Source organism: Ranitomeya variabilis, chromosome 7 (genome assembly GCF_051348905.1).
Source record: "Ranitomeya variabilis isolate aRanVar5 chromosome 7, aRanVar5.hap1, whole genome shotgun sequence".
Taxonomy (NCBI): domain Eukaryota; kingdom Metazoa; phylum Chordata; class Amphibia; order Anura; family Dendrobatidae; genus Ranitomeya; species Ranitomeya variabilis.
The window spans coordinates 68,338,117-68,355,795 of NC_135238.1; the positions used below are offsets into that span (position 1 = coordinate 68,338,117).

General features: G+C 44.2%; 1 protein-coding gene and 1 long non-coding RNA gene across 4 annotated transcripts in view; both read right to left on the reverse strand.

The window, feature by feature from the left end:
• METTL22 (methyltransferase 22, Kin17 lysine) overlaps positions 1–17,679 on the reverse strand; it is a 256,306-nt gene that overhangs the window by 72,147 nt on the left and 166,480 nt on the right. For all 3 annotated transcript variants that reach the window (XM_077275255.1, XM_077275254.1, XM_077275253.1), the window contains one exon: positions 15,412–15,514. In XM_077275255.1, coding sequence (XP_077131370.1) covers positions 15,412–15,514 — 103 coding nt within the window. The remainder of the gene's footprint in view (positions 1–15,411; positions 15,515–17,679) is intronic.
• On the reverse strand, positions 5,653–7,034 carry LOC143784955 (uncharacterized). The gene is made up of 4 exons (XR_013217930.1): positions 6,713–7,034; positions 6,185–6,368; positions 5,922–6,078; positions 5,653–5,796 (listed from the first exon to the last, which is right to left on the reverse strand). It is a non-coding gene; the product is annotated as an uncharacterized LOC143784955 (long non-coding RNA).

Below are 17,679 nucleotides of genomic sequence, written 5' to 3' on the forward strand. Positions count from 1 at the left end.
ATACGCCTGAGGGCCATTTTGAGTATTTGGTAATGCCTTTTGGACTCTCCAATGCTCCGTCAGTCTTTCAGTCCTTTATGCACAATATTTTCCGTGAATATCTGGATAAGTTTATGATTGTGTATTTGGATGATATTTTGGTGTTTTCTGATGACTGGGAGTCTCATGTTCTACTGGTCAGGAAGGTGTTTCAGGTTCTGCGGGCCAATTCTCTGTTTGTGAAGGGCTCAAAGTGTCTCTTCGGAGTCCAGAAGATTTCTTTTTTGGGGTACATTTTTTCTCCTTCTACTATTGAGATGGATCCCGTCAAGGTTCAGGCGATTTGTGACTGGACACAACCTACATCTGTTAAGAGCCTTCAGAAGTTCTTGGGGTTTGCTAATTTTTATCGTCGGTTCATTGCTAATTTTTCCAGTATTGTTAAACCTTTGACTGATTTGACTAAAAAGGGTGCTGATGTTGCTGATTGGTCTCCTGCGGCCGTGGAGGCCTTTCAGGAACTTAAGCGCCGGTTTTCTTCTGCTCCTGTGTTGTGTCAACCGGATGTTTCACTTCCTTTTCAGGTTGAGGTTGATGCTTCCGAGATTGGAGCGGGGGCGGTTTTGTCACAGAGAAGTTCTAATGGCTCGGTGATGAAGCCATGTGCATTCTTCTCTAGAAAATTCTCGCCCGCCGAGTGCAATTATGATGTGGGTAATCGGGAGCTTTTGGCCATGAAGTGGGCATTTGAGGAGTGGCGTCATTGGCTTGAGGGTGCTAAACATCGTGTGGTGGTCTTGACTGATCACAAGAATCTCATTTACCTTGAGTCTGCCAGGCGTTTGAATCCTAGACAGGCTCGTTGGTCGTTGTTTTTTTCTCGTTTCAATTTCGTGGTTTCATACCTGCCAGGTTCAAAGAATGTGAAGGCAGATGCTCTTTCCAGGAGTTTTGTGCCTGACACTCCTGGAGACTCTGGGCCTACTGGTATCCTTAGGGATGGGGTAATATTGTCCGCCGTATCCCCAGACTTGCGACGTGCATTGCAGGAGTTTCAGGTGGATAAACCGGATCGTTGTCCACCAGAAAGACTGTTTGTTCCGGATGATTGGACCAGTAGAGTCATCTCCGAGGTCCATTCTTCTGTGTTGGCTGGTCATCCTGGAATATTTGGTACTAGAGACTTGGTGGCCAGGTCTTTTTGGTGGCCTTCCTTGTCTAGGGATGTGCGTACCTTTGTGCAGTCTTGTGAAGTGTGTGCTCGAGCTAAGCCTTGCTGTTCTCGGGCCAGTGGGTTGTTGTTATCCTTGCCCATCCCGAAGAGGCCTTGGACGCACATTTCCATGGATTTTATTTCTGATCTCCCGGTTTCACAGAAAATGTCCGTTATCTGGGTTGTGTGTGACCGCTTTTCTAAGATGGTTCATTTGGTGCCCTTGCCTAAGTTGTCTTCCTCCTCTGAGTTGGTCCCTTTATTTTTTCAGAACGTGGTTCGTTTGCATGGGATTCCGGAGAATATCGTTTCTGACAGGGGATCCCAGTTTGTGTCTAGATTTTGGCGGACGTTTTGTGCCAAGATGGGCATTGATTTGTCTTTCTCGTCTGCATTCCATCCTCAGACGAATGGCCAGACGGAGCGAACTAATCAGACCTTGGAAACTTATTTGAGGTGTTTTGTTTCTGCTGATCAAGATGACTGGGTTGCTTTTTTGCCACTGGCCGAATTTGCTCTTAATAATCGGGCTAGTTCGGCCACGTTGGTCTCTCCTTTTTTTTGTAATTCGGGGTTTCATCCTCGTTTTTCCTCTGGTCAGGTGGAGCCTTCGGATTGTCCTGGAGTGGACGTGGTGGTGGACAGGCTACATCAGATTTGGAATCAGGTGGTGGACAATTTGAAGTTATCTCAGGAGAAGACTCAGCAGTTTGCTAATCGCCGTCGCCGCGTGGGTCCCCGACTTCTTGTTGGGGATTTGGTGTGGTTGTCTTCTCGTTTTGTCCCTATGAAGGTCTCTTCTCCTAAGTTCAAGCCTCGGTTCATCGGTCCTTATAGGATCTCGGAGATTCTTAACCCTGTATCTTTTCGTTTGGATCTCCCAGCATCGTTTGCTATTCATAATGTGTTCCATCGGTCGTTGTTGCGGAGGTATGAGGTGCCCGTTGTTCCTTCGGTTGAGCCTCCTGCTCCGGTGCTGGTGGAGGGAGAATTGGAGTATGTTGTTGAGAAGATCTTGGATTCTCGTGTTTCCAGACGCAAACTACAGTATTTGGTTAAGTGGAAGGGTTATGGTCAGGAGGATAATTTCTGGGTGGTCGCCTCCGATGTTCATGCGACTGATTTGGTCCGCGCCTTCCATAGAGCTCACCCTGATCGCCCTGGGGGTTCTCGTGAGGGTTCGGTGACCCCTCCTCAAGGGGGGGGTACTGTTGTGGATTCTGTTTGTGGGCTCCCTCTGGTGGTTACTGCTGGTACTGGGTGACTTTGGTGGGTTGCGGCCTTTGGTTTCCACCTGTCCATCAGTGGCTGGGTGTTTCCTATTTTACCTGGCCTTTCTGTCATTTCCCTTGCCGGCTATCAATGTATTCAGATGTGCTCTGTTTGGTTCCTGCCTACCTGCTCCCAGATCTTTCAGGATAAGCTAAGTGCTGATTTTCAGTTGTTTGGTTTTTTTGTCCAGCTTGCTTATTATGTCTCTATGCTAGCTGGTAGCTCTAGTGGACTGAGGTTCTCCCCATGTGCCATGAGTTGGCACATGGGTTCTTGTAATCTCAGGATGGTTTTTTTGATTAGGGTTTTTTGCTGACCGCTCAGTCCCCTTTTGTATCGTTCTGCTTTCTAGTTTACAGCGGGCCTCAATTTGCTAAAACTATATATATCATCTCTATGTGTGTGCCTTCCTCTCATTTCACCGTCAATACATGTGGGGGGCAACTATATCTTTTGGGGTTCATTCCGCTGGAGGCAAGTGAGGTCTTTATTTTCTCTGCAGTGCTAGTTAGCTCTTAGGCTGGTGCGTGGCGTCTAGAATCAACGTAGGCACGCTCCCTGGCTATCTCTAGTTGCGTTTGTCAGGCGTAGGGCAGCGGTCAGCCCAGGTTCCATCACCCTAGAGCTCGTCCGTAATATATTTGTACTTTGCTTGTCCTGTGCTATCCCTAGCCATTGGGATTCATGACAGACTGCGCTGCTATATACTACGTGGGCTGGGCTGCTATATACTACATGGGCTGCGCTGCTATATACTACGTGGGCTGGGCTGCTATATACTACGTGGGCTGCTATATACTACATGGGCTGCGCTGCTATATGCTACGTGGGCTGGGCTGCTATATACTACGTTGGCTGCTATATACTACATGGGCTGCTATATACTACGTGGGCTGGGCTGCTATATACTACGTGGGCTGTGTTATATACTACGTGGTCAGTGTTATACTACATGGGCTGCTATATACTACTTAAGCAGTGCTGTATACTACTATGTGGGCAGTGCTGTATACTACTGTGTGGCTGTGCTATATACTACTATGTGGGCAGTGCTGTATACTACTATGTGGGCAGTGCTGTATTCTACTGTGTGGGCTGTGCTATATACTACTGTGTGGGCTGTGCTATATACTACTGTGTGGGCTGTGCTATATACTACTGTGTGGGCCGTGCTATATACTACTGTGTGGGCTGTGCTATATATTACTGTGTGGGCTGTGCTATATACTACTGTGTGGGCTGTGCTATATACTACTGTGTGGGCTGTGCTTTATACTACTGTGTGGGCTGTGCTATATACTACTGTGTGGGCTGTGCTACATACTACTGTGTGGGCTGTACTGTATACTACTGTGTGGGCAGTGCTGTATACTACTATGTGGGCTGTGCTGTATACTACAAGGCTGTTCTATAAACTACGTGGGCCTTGTTATATACTATGTGGCTGTGCTATATACTATATGGGCTGTTATATGATACGTTGGCTGTGCTATATACTACGTGGCTGTGTTATATACTACATGGCTGTGTTATATGCTACGTGGCTGTGCTATATACTACGTGGACTGTATTATATACTACATGGCTGTGTTTATATGCGATCATGAATCGTGGTATGTGTTAAAGGGGGAGCCCACTGTGACTCTTTCGCCTGGGGCCCTCAAAAACCTGGAGCCGGCCCTGGCTCCATTACACATACAAGAAGCAATGCTGCTGTGTAAGTCAAATAAAAAAGAGGAGCTGTAGAATGTATGTCAGGGAGATAAAAGGTGGCATAAACACAGTGTGTGTATACGGTGACATGTGTATTGACGGCGCACAGTGTGTGTTTGCCGGCGAAAATATCAATCAGTGATTTGGAGAAAACAACACAATTTACAAAAAAAACCAAAAACTTTTACGAACCGAGGGGGAAATGTTAAGGACCTGGGGGGAGTGGAGCTGGGAGGATTAGCTACGGGTGGACAATGAAGGGGTTCCAGGGGAAGAAATAACTAAACTTGTGGGGTCTGGCAGGTCAAGGATGGAAGTAGACACATGAAGAGTGGAAGCATGGGATGGGAGAGACATATTGGAAGGGAGAGAAAAACTTGACAACACAGACACACTGGGAGGTGAGGGTGGAGGTAGCACGACACTTCTGCCATGAGTCCTTTTGCCTTTCTGTCCAGTTTTATGCGGCAGCTTCCTTTTCTTGTGTCTCCTCGGGAGGGTTGGATTGGTGGGGTCAGCAGGTCTTTTACAATGTGGACCCGACCTGGTGGTGGCGGCGGTGGACAGCCGTGCAGGATCGTCATGCGGCCTAGTGGTGGTGGCGGTGGGCAGCTGTGCATGATCTTCAGGCGGCCTACTGCTGGTGGCGTTGGGCAGCCGTGCAGAATCTGTAGGCAGCCTAGTGCTGGTGGCGGGGGTCAGCCGTGCTGAATCTGTAGGCGGCCTAGTGCTGGTGAAAGTGGACAGCCGTGCAGGATCGTCATGCGGCCTAGTGGTGGTGGCGGTGGGCAGCTGTGCATGATCTTCAGGCGGCCTACTGCTGGTGGCGTTGGGCAGCCATGCAGAATCTGTAGGCAACCTAGTGCTGGTGGCGGGGGTCAGCCGTGCTGAATCTGTAGGCGGCCTAGTGCTGGTGAAAGTGGACAGCCGTGCAGGAGCAGGACTGGAGTGGTGCAGTGGCTTGTAGCAGCATGCGGCATGGTGGTGGCGGTGTAGTGGTGTGCGGCAGGACTGGGCATGGTGGTGGCCGTACAGTGGTATGCAGCAGAACTCAGTATGGAGGTTAAGTGTGTAATTGGTGGCACAGATGGAAATACCACCTGTGCCTGGTGGTAGTACAGAGTCTGTTGCATAGCCTGAAAGTTAGCAGCATTGCAGGCCTGCATCACATTGAGCTGGAGATCATGAGTAAGGTGTTCCGACATGCCTCGCTCTATCTGATTAAAAAAATGGTGTGCTGGTCTCTCGAAGGTCGGCTTCCAGACGGTTAAGGCGTTGGTTGACATCCTGGAAAAGTGTGTTAATATGGGTCAGACCACTTTCCAGTCTCCCAGCGCCTTAAGGCTATTCTGGAACACCAAGCTCAAGTAAAGAAACTCGGGCATGAGTGACCTGTCCGAGGCCTTCTGCCACTGGCGGGAAGAGCCCCCCCCCCAAAAAAAAAAAAAAAGGCAGAGGACTGAGACAGGGGAACACCTGAAGGACCAGCTGCCTGTTCTCCAGCCTGTGACGCCGACCCACTTGCTGCTTCGCTGGTGGATGGCTGGGACTGGTCCGTGGCAGTTTGATGAGGGACTGCTCCAGAGGAAGATCCAGGTTCGAGGGTGCTGCTAAAGGTTCTGTGAAAAGAAAAGAAAAACATTACAACCAAAAAATAACAATTGTAAAAGCGCCAACTCCTGTGGAATAGAAAAATTCAGATTAGGGAATACAACACAATGGAATACAACACAAAAATACTTACGTTCTCTGAGCAAGGACAGGCTTCAGGAAAGACAGCACCCGGTGGTATTTGTATTTCCCGAGCCTTGCAGCAGCACCACTGCGAACTTGGATCTCCTGTCTCAGGTCCTTGCTTAAGCGATCCTTCATCGAACGTCAACGGGTTTTGAGTTTGATCACTGTGAATATGGAAACAAAAAATTGTTAAACAATGCGCTTTAGGCAGGGATCCCACAACCGTGTGTGATGTAACAAACTCGCAGGAGACCACACTGCAATACTTACAAAAAGCCTTTCTGATCCGTGACGTGGCCTTGTCCCAGTCATCCATCAGCGCTTTGGCTACCTCAGTCCACAGCCGCCGAATCACCACAGTGTCCGAGTGCTGCTGCTCCCGGGTGTCCCACAACGAAACTCACTCCTGCACCAGGGTGATGAGGATGTCAATAAAGTCCTCACGTTGTGGAACCTAGAAATGAAAAAAAAACGTTAGAAAGATAAAACACTAGGACAGAGACACACTGCTGTATTTCTCGTGTGAGAATCGCATTGTAAAACTCATACTGGCTGTCAGCTCTCCAGACCTGAATTTGACAGCTGTATAGTAATCCATCATGCTGTCATGCTAGTGGCAGGAGAGGTGCCGGTCAGTCTGTGCAGTGCGATGCAATTATCTCAGAAGGAAAACGGCAGTGAGTCTCTGCCCTTAAAACAAAAACAGTCAAGCATCACAAAAACAGTAAAGAAGAAATTAAAAAAGGCAAGAGTAACAACAACAGTCAAGAATAAATAAAAACAGTCAAGAATACTTACACGAGGTCTTGCCACCGGAGCTTGGGCCTGAGTCTGCTGCTCCTGATCATCTGCACTGGAAGGGTTCTGTAAAAATAAAAATAAATATTTTGCCACAGGTGTAAAACAGTGACAGCGAATACTTAGCAATCAGCAGCAAATGTACTCACTTCAGTCTCCGGTCCACTGTGTGAGCTCTGATCTTCAGATTAAGACATGATGAGGAATGCTGCAAGAAAGATAGAAATGATTACAGACTGCAGGGAGAAAAACAGACAGGCAGACATATAGCTTGTATACTCATATTTTGTAGGAGTCTTCCACAGTTGAGGCTGCAAGTGTTGTGTCGTTTCCAGAGTCTTGACAGTAATGGACTTCCACTGCCCACACTTCCTTTTATAACCTTTGCTTGGGGGGTGGCTTCAAACAAGTTCCTAGACATGTTTACTCAGAACAAAGTATGTATATGCAAACACAAGCAAATGTAAGCACTTGCGTACGCATGCATTCCCATAGACTGTAATGCGTTAATTTGACGCATTCCTTCCGCAGTCGTCCGCCTGCGTATGGCGGCGGAAATTTGCCGCCACAAAAATTCTAACATGGTGCGTCAGCCGTGCCCAGCTGCACATCGCCAAAATACACATGCGTAAGCAAACGCAGGCAAACGCATGCACCTGCGTCTACAAGGTTAATTATAGGAAATCGAGACGCATGCGGATGTATGCATCCAAACGCTGTGGACACAACCGCAAATGTAAAACCAGCCTAAGCCATACAGGTACTCGCAGTTGCATGAGTAACATGCGGCCTGGCATTATAATGTAGAAACATGGTTCCTGGGACACACTCCTCGGATAGATTATGTTGGGGAACACAAGGATCCGGATGCTGTAATTTCAACAGCTGGTCCTTTTGTGTTCAGGGAATAACCATTACCAGAGGAGTCTGGCAGTGGATTTCTTGAATGCTCAGCAAAGCCAAGTGCTCAAGTGCATGAGGGAGTCAGGAGAGATAGCAAATTGCCAAAAGAACGTACAGTTGTCTCCTGTGTATGTACAGCTTTATGCGACAGGAAAGGCTTACACAGTAATGGGATAAAACAAATTACAGAAGTGTTGCACAGTGGAGGAAATTCCCCCAAGTATGCAGTGAAGAGAAACAATGATGGATATAGGAGCACAATTTTACAGCTTGTTACTAGGCCATCTTGTCATCTGAAAGATAATAAAAAAAATCAGTTGATCAAGGTAAATGGTTATCTTTCTTGGCATCAGTCACAAGGGAATGATTGAAGTCTGGGCAAGGTAAATCTAGGAGAGGTGCCGACAGTTCTTCTCCATGCTGGATCTGGTATATACAGATACATTGTTGGTATTGTGTCTGAATTAGTGATTTGTGCTCCGCGTTGCTCTTGGGCATAATGGTATTATACTGCAGGTGCTATTCCCCTACTATGACGTTACCAGATAACTACTGCAAAGTTTCAGATTTTCTCAATTCAGTGATATTAGCTATCGCTGTGGACGTTTTTCTATATCTTTCCAAACCTCAGCAGTCAAAGCAAATGGTGCCACCAGAATACAGACCATGAGATCAGCAAGCGACTTCCTCTGGCACGCAGTTTAATAAATATTTGCATTAATAATAATTTATAGAAATGTGATGGCAATGTTTCATGCTGTTGACCTGCAGCCAGTTTTTATGAAGCTTTTCGTGTGCATGTTGACCCTTCATATTAGTGTTTCTGCGCATTTTCCGACTGAACAGTTCCTACTTTACATGCCTTAATGACTTCAATGGACATTTATCCGGCTATCAGGACATAACACCAGGGAGAGCTATTTCTTTCTGAACCCAGTGGAGCATTCATGTCACACAAGACCAGAAAATACAAGACGCTATTACGCTGTGCCACCATATCGATCCTCACTGACACTAACCAGGTGTTTTACAGTTCCATTATTGAACCCTTTTGTGACCAAGCCTTAATGGGCCATACTGGCAGTCCAAATTTGTTTTTTTTTCCTTCACTTTTTTTTAGCAGCCTTTTGTTTTTTTCTCAAACATGGTTGTATAAGGTGCTGTTTTATGTGAGACAACTTGAATTATTATCTTAGCACGGCTTTTGAGGATTACTATGTAATTTCCAAAATTTTTGTTTGCAAATATTACCTATTACGTGTAAAAAAATTTTCTTGTTATATGCACCTAGCAAAATATCTTACGGAAAAAAAACACATTTGTTTTCATTTTCATTTTTTTTTATTTTCCAAAACATACAAGAAACTATATAAAATAAAATAATAAAAATGTGACGCTGAGTCACTACTCACGGACAAGCTGTGAGACGGCATATTTAGGCTGTCCAAGGTCAGATACCAGGAGGGCTAGTAGTACATAGGGACAAGACAAAGGCGTGGCCAAGTCCACATCAGGATAAAGGGATAAGCAAAACAGATAGTTAGAGGCCAAGAGCGGGGTCAGGTACCTGAGCTCAGAGAGCGTCAAGAGCAAAAGGGAAAATACACAAGAATAGTCAAGGCAAATCTAAGGTCCGGCAACAAAGATCAGGAATAGTGATGAGCGAATATACTCGTTACTTGAGATTTCTCGAGCATGCTCGGGTGTCTTCAGAGTATTTTTTTAGTGCTCGGAGTTTTCGTTTTTCTTGCCGCAGCTGAATGATTTACATCGTACATGTGGGGGTTGCCTGGTTGCTAGGGAATCCCCACATGTACTTAAGCTGGATAACAGATGTAAATCATTCAGCTGCGGCAAGAAAAACTAAAACTCCGAGCACTAAAAAATACTCGGAGGACCCCCGAACATGCTCAAGAAATCTCGAGTAACGAGTATATTCGCTCATCACTAATCATGAAATCAGACACAGGGCAGTGAGCGCGCACACCACTGAGCAAAGCTGACAATGGTCTGGTCATAGCCAGCTAAATAGCTAATAAATTATAAAGAATGTGAGACATCTGGAAGAAAGCCTTCAGGCTAGGCCATAATGTGTAGCAGGGCTGTGAATCAAAATACTGACAGCCCAGTATGCCCCAGCCTGCGAATGGACGACTAAGCTGTCACTCACCATACTGACAGTCCAGCGCACTCCAGATCCTAGAGAGTGGCTGAGATGTCATTCACAGCGTCATAGTGAACGATGAAACTGTGACAAAAAGAAGCAAAACAGAAAATATTCCCCCATTTCTCATCAGAAAGACCATAATTAGTCAGTGCCAGTGACAAACAAAACTAAGGGAGTACCCCATCTATAAGAATCATGTATTTTATTTTTAACTACTTAAAAAAAAAATTCTGATTTTTTACTAACATACATATAACAGAATAAAACCTAGACATCATAGGCATCCACAAAACCATAATTACCTTGAGAATTAATTCAGCATAGCTTTTTTTTCTATGTCTGCATTGCAAATATTTATAAATAAATCACACAGATAAAAAATGTTTTACACAATTTATCCCCCAAAAGATCTCTAGGGAACACATTTTTTTTCTTTAGTGTTCACTTTTTCCACTGGGGCATCCATAGGAGTCCCAGTTCCAGGGGAAACAGCTCACTAGAGTCATAGTCACTGGTAGAGATGATCTGGGTCTCCTAGGTTCTAGCAGCCATGTTATGTTGGACCGAGATCCGGCAATCGCGTGACTGCAAGGTCCTATAGAAGAGCTCACTGAGTGATAAACCGCTTCTATCCTCTCCCCCAAGGCTCGCAGCTGTGTCTGACAGCCAGGGACCTGTCAGACTGCAGGAGCTTTAACTCTTTACAATGGGACATGGTTAAAGCCTAGAACCAAGCCCCAGAAGATTAAGAGCACTTGGGTTAATTTGTAGTGTAAAAATTACAATGTGAAATGGACATGATGTACCATACAATAAATTGACAACATTTCACAGTAACTATCGCTGACGAGTTACTATCATGCAGGTTTCTGTTGTGGAGAAGAATTCAGCAGTAATGGTCTCACTACAAGACAGAGCCCTACACCAGGACCCATTTAGTAGCCATGCGCTCTTCCACCGCAAAACACAATTACAGCAGAGACAGCTGCAATGTCTGCTCTGCCGCCCAAACAGATTCTGGAGTCTATCCACAGAAGTCATTCATTTGGAAAAACTGCTAAATTTACCGGTACACGTTTTAGCCAACATCAGTTTGACATTGACACAGGCCAACAAAAAACAACTTTTTTTATGTTTCTTTGATGAAAATAGGCAAATATTACTAATTTTGGGTCGAGAAACTCAAATATACCCACAGAATTGTTTAATTAGCTCTCGTTTTTTAGATACACGCCATGGAAGTATGTGCTGTAGGTAGCGAGAAGAATTCATTACAAGAGTATAAATTGCACAGTACAGTACACATATTTAGTATCGCCGCGTCCGTAACGACCCAACCTATAAAACTGTCCCACTAGTTAACCCCTTCAGTAAACACCGTAAGAAAAAAAAAAAAAAAACGAGGCAAAAAACAACGCTTTATTACCATACCGCCGAACAAAAAGTGGAATAACACGCGATCAAAAAGATGGATATAAATAACCATGGTACCGCTGAAAACGTCATCTTGTCCCGCAAAAAACAAGCCGCCATACAGCATCATCAGCAAAAAAATAAAAAAGTTATAGTCCTCAGAATAAAGCGATGCCAAAATAATTATTTTTTCTATAAAATAGTTTTTATCGTATAAAAGCGCCAAAACATTAAAAAATGATATAAATGAGGTATCGCTGTAATCGTACTGACCCGACGAATAAAACTGCTTTATCAATTTTACCAAACGCAGAACGGTATAAAGAAATTCATGAATAGCTGGTTTTTGGTTATTCTGCCTCACAAAAAACGGAATAAAAAGTGATAAAAAATGGTCACGTGTCCGAAAATGTTACCAATAAAAACGTCAACTCGTCCCGCAAAAAACAAGACCTCACATGACTCTGTGGACCAAAATGTGGAAAAATTATAGGTCTCAAAATGCCACGTATATAAGTGCCACGTATTTAAGTGCCACGTATAAGTGCCACGTATTTAAGTGCCACGTATAAGCAAAGTAATGATGGTAAGCAGTCTTCACAAGTGGAGTAATTGGTCTTCTTTGGTTGGCAAATGTCACATAACCACACACGTAACAAAAATTGTTAACAATATTTGCACATTTACGAGGCATTTTCAAAGTGTAAATTCTCTCCACAAAATTACTGCAACAAGAGAAAGAGACTTCAATTAGTACAAACTATGCAGACACAATTTATAAAATGGCTGACATTGGTTCAACAGGTCTGTAATCAGGTTTACCAATACACATTTGTTGAAAATTCAAAATTTCCCTATTTTCCTGCATAATAATCTTAAATGACCTGTATCTCAGCAACAAGAGCTAATAATGATTTTTAAGTAACATATTCGTTTTTAGGATGCTAAAATTATTACAAACCAGCTATTTTCATTTCAGAAACATTTTCACTGTTGGCCAGTGTTATTGAACTGTGAAGGAGCTGCCTTTAAGTCCAAGCCTATTACCTAATGAGAAATCCAGCCCAAACCATAAAGGTTATGTCAACCTTTGAACAGAACATACAAAAATCTACATAAAATGGTAATTAGCTTTTAATGCTTTTATTCCGATGAGAGTACACTGCAGAGCTTCATTCATAATTCTGCTTGATGTCAGCAGAAACAAGCTGCATGCTGTATAAAATCGCAGCGAAGTTAACAAAAAGTAGTAGGGTAAATTTTCAGTGTCTGTCAACCTTACAGTGAATGTGGTAAAGATGGAGCTTTACACCCAAATGACAATCTGTCAGCAAGAATTCCTTGAGATTTGCGCTCTGAAGTCCGCAGAATATAGAAAGCAGTTTTGGAGTATTATAAAGGCTGCAGATCAAAACGAGGAGGTATAAAGTTTCTCCTTGTGGAGAGTGCCAAGCTGGTGTTGGGAGATTTATAAAGCAAGCATTGCTCCCCTGAGAATTTAAAAATGGAAATAGCCTCTTCAGAGAGGCAGAGAACAGTAGTGTCTCTGAAGATTAGCATGAGACCATTGCATTACAATATGTCTTACCAAGCCATCTTGGTACTCCTCACAATGAGAAGCTTTACCCCTGACATCCCTGGTCAACGGCCATCCCTACTAGTTCTCTTGCTTCTCACTGATGGAGGGCAAAAGCCCCGAAACACGTCTGCAAATTAAACTTATGATTTGACATCCTATTCTAAGTCACATGACAAGGACCTTTAGAGGGCTGATATTGACTTCTAGGATTTCTGCCTCCAATATATGGCACTACAGTCCTTTTCCTCTTCCTTTTTGAAGAGCCTTCTTGTATATTAAAATGATAAGAGGAGTAAAGCAATGTATTTATAAAGGTTCTTAACTGTTTATGAAAATAGATCTAACCTGCTAAAATTGCTATTCACAGGTGAACATTTGCTTTAAGTAGTACTAGAAATAAAACTTAGAAAAGCATTTTTCATTTCTAGTATAGCCTGTAAGAATAATGAAAAAGGGGAAAAATAAAAAATATCAAGTATAATCTAAAAAAGGGGTCCCCGACCACATGTTGCTTGCAGGCCCCTGCTATGTGGCTCGTAGCTGTCTGCTTCCTCAGCGCATTAGTGCCGGGTATAGCAGACAGCCATGAGCAGGGCGAGGTGGAGGAGGAGGACGACGACGAGCCATGACAAGGTTAAGACTGCCTCCTCCTTACTGGTGATGCCATTCTCCTCGGATGCCTTCGTCTCGTGATGTGTCTGAGTGCACACCGCATTGCAGGAGAGTGAGGGGACGCAATGAGGCAATGTCTCAGAAAAAGTTCAAAGCAAACTTATTTTAATGTCCAAACCTCACAAAACAAAGAGCACACGGTATCCTCAGGTTCGCAGCCGGGGCGTCAAAACAGTCCGTATCCGAGACCAGTTGCCATGGGCGACTGCACCATCGTGAGACACTGATGCCAGGCGTTCGCTTCTCTTGGCTCTATGTTACCTCACACACGCCGACTATTGTAGAGCCACCTACAAACACTGACACACTCAAACCCTTTACTGCAGGGTTTATAAATGGAATCTGTGGCCATGGGCCACTTGTAAGACCCGGCCTGGAGGGAGCAAACAGCCCAACTACCATCCTGTAGTTCACTCCAAAAATAAAAGCCCATGCCAGGTTTTCTTAAATCTGCCTTGGGAAAATAGCTTTTCCAAGATCAAACTTACTTTTATTGTGCATTGGCACCACAGCTATGTCTGTGACTGCAATGCACTCCAGCGGCCTTAATACTCTTCTATGTGCATCCTGGGGGATACATAGTGACCCTCACATATAATACCAGCCACTGCCTCACAATATATATAAAGGAAGTACAGATAAATGAATATGCGATGCACCGATGTAATGCAAAGCATAGTGGTATTTAAGGGAAAGGAAGTCAGGAAAACCTTTTGGCGTCAGCTCAGCCAACACAGCTCCATATACTAAAGAGAAATTGGTTCCAGTGTATAGGCGTTTGGGAGAGGCTTAAGAACAAGTGGGAGAATCAGTGTAAGAATCTCCCAGGTATTAAATGTTATAAAATTTTGCAGTTATATTACATCTTCATCCAGATGACAGATACACTTTAAACATACCGTATATACTCGTGTATAAACCGAGTTTTTCGTCACATTTTTTGTGCTGAAAACACCCCCCCTCGGCTTATACACGAGTCAATTGTCTCCTGTAAAATCGTACGGTGTCACCTGCAGCCGTCGGCTTCCAGCACACATCCTACTCACTTTCCTGCGCGCCCTCGCTGCATCTCCTTCCTTCCAGCACCAGCAGCTCTTCCTGTACCGAGCGATCACGTGGCCCCGCTCATTAAGGTTATGAATATGCACGCATCTCAACTCCCATAGGCGTGGAGTGAATATTCATTACCTTAATGAGCGGGGCTACATGATTGCACAGCGCAGGAAAAGCTGCTGGCGCTGGAATGAGATGCTGCGAGGGCGCACAGGAAGGTGAGTAGGAGGTTTGTGATTTTTTTTTGTTAATAAGAACCATGCATACCAGGACAGGGACCGGGGAGCCACACATACCAGGACAGGGACCGGGGAGCCATGCATACCAGGACAAGGACCGGGGAGCCATGCATACCAAGACAGGGAGCCATGCATACCAGGACAGGGACTGGGGAGCCATGCATACCAGGACAGGGATGAGGGGACAATGCATACCAGGAAAGGGACCGAGGAGCCATGCATACCAGGACAAGGACCGTGGAGCCATGCATACCAGGACAGGGACCGGGGAGCCATGCATACCAGGCAGGGATGAGGGGACAATGCATACCAGGAAAGGGACCGAGGAGCCATGCATACCAAGACAGGGACCGGGGAGCCATGCATACCAAGACGGGGACCGGGGAGCCATGCATACCAGGACAGGGATGAGGGGACAATACATACCAGGAAAGGGACCGAGGAGCCATGCATACCAGGACAGGGACCGTGGAGCAATGCATACAGGGACGGGGGAGCCATGCATACAAGGATAGGGATGAGGTGGCCATGCATACAAGGATAGGGATGAGGGGACAATGCATACCCGGCTTATACTCAAGTCAATAAGTTTACCCAGTTTTTCATGGCAAAATTTGGTGCCTCAGCTTATACTCGGGTCGGCTTATACTCGAGTATATATGGTAATTCTTACCTTCTCTCAATAGACAAATAAATAGTGCAAAGTCTTGTTAGTGCATGGGTGATGCGATAAAGAGTCTTGAACAGTGCGTCTGTGAGGTCATCATCATAGAATACTGAAAGATAAAAATGTAATTGCTATGTGTTTGGGTAAACAAATAAGCAAAATACAAAACAAAATGTAAAGACCCTAAATGAGGAGTCCACCGTTAAGGATCAATTTAAAATTGAAAGTGATAAGATCTAGAACCAGGGTTGTGGGGTTGGAAGTCAGGGAAATTGAGGAGTTGTTGTCAGAGTTAGAGTCAGTGGTTTGGCTTCCCGACTCCACAGCCCTATCTATAACTGAAATGAAAACTCTAGTGAAAACAGAAAGGTAGGCTATTCCACTACATTCCATGGCTAAGAACAGGTCATGTCGGAAACGCAACAGTTTTTGCATTGCTCTAATATTTTTAATAAATATGGAACCTTTTAAGCTGTACTGACAAATTGGTGTAGTTTTATAACCAAAAGGCTGGATACCTTTGTTTGCTTAGGCTATTAGGTAGATTGTGAGATTTCAGCGCTGGGTCACTTGCTTATTTTCATGTCATCTCTGGTTTTCAGAGATAATATGTGCCAAGCCCAGTAGTCCTCTAAAAGATGTACATATACGCAGCAATCAGCTTTATTTATTAGCTGACATGGCCTCTCCAGCCAACCTGCTGCTGGTTGACAGCTTTTTCTCAATACGCAAAGTGTTCAGCTCACAGTTCAGCTAAATAAAAATTATTTTTTGAAAACTATATTGAGAAAATAAGTTGAACTACACTGGAATTAAGGCCTCCGTTTCTTTTGCTGTTTCATTATAAAATAAATTTTCCTGTCAAACAAAGGCCTAACACTAGGCGTCGGATTCTGACCTGTATATTTAAAAGACACTACAGGAATGGACACTAGTCTCCACTATTAGGGCTCATTCAGAAGTTTGTGCAAATTGATCTTTTCTCAGACCACAATGCACAGACTTTCTGCGGCTCTACTGACCTGAGCTCCACAGCCTAATTGAAATATTTGAAGTTGTCACGCTCAAGTTGAAGAGCCATAGACAGTCCGTGCATTAGAGATCCGTGATCGGACCAATTTGTACAGATGTCAGCGTGAGCATCACATTACCACCACATTTTACTGTTGGTATGATGTTCCTCTTCTGAAATGTTGTGTTAATTCTAAGCCAGATGTAAGGGGCATACACCTTCCAAAATGTTCAACTTTTGCCTTGTCAGTCCACAGAACATTCTCCCCAAAGTCTTGGGAATTTCTGGCAAACCTGAGATGAGCCTTTATGTTCTTACTGCTCAACAGTGGTTTTTGGCTTAGAACTCTGCCATGCAGGTGATTTTTGTCCAGTCTCCTTCTTATGATGGGAGTCATGAACACTGATCTTAACAGAGGCAATTGAGGCCTGCAGTTCTTTCAATGTTGTTGTGGGGTCTTTGGTGACCTCTTGGGGTAATTTTGGTCAGCTGCCCACTCCTGAGAAGGTTCACCAGTGTTTTCCATGTTTTCGATATTTAAGAATAATGGCTCTCACTGTGGTTCGCTGGAGTCCCAAAGCTTTAGAAATGGCTTCATAAACTTTTCAGAATAATAGATCTCAATGAATTGGTTTCTCATTTATTCCAGAATTTCTTTGGATCGCAGAATGATGTCTAGCTTTTTAGAATCTTTTGGTTAACTTCACTTTGTCAGGCAGGTCCTATTTAAGTGATTTCTTGATTGAGAACAGGTGTGGCAGTAATCTGGCCTGCTTGCGACTAGGGAATTTGAACTCAGCTTCCCAAACATGTGATATACCACAGTTAAAAGATAAATTAAGGGGGAGAGGGCAATCACGCTTTCCCACAAGGCCCTGTAGGTTTGGATTTGTTTTTCACTTAATAGTAATGACCTTCCTTTAATACTGTATTTTGTGTTTACTTGTGTTATCTTTGTCGAATATTTAAATTTGTTTGGTGATCTGAAACATTAAAGTGCGAAAAACATGCAAAAGAATAGGAAATCAGGATGGGGGCAAACACATTTTCACACAACTGTATATTCAGCAATCTCCATGTCTGCTTTGTGATATATGCAACAGAGTCCTGGACTATCCAGTGTGATGTATACAGCAGAGTCCCAGTGTATACTATGTGATGTGTATAGCAGTATTGATCACTTTTATGTTATGTACAAAGCTGTCTCGGTGTCCTCTATGTAATGTAGTCAGCAGTCACAGTGTCTCATGTATGATATACAT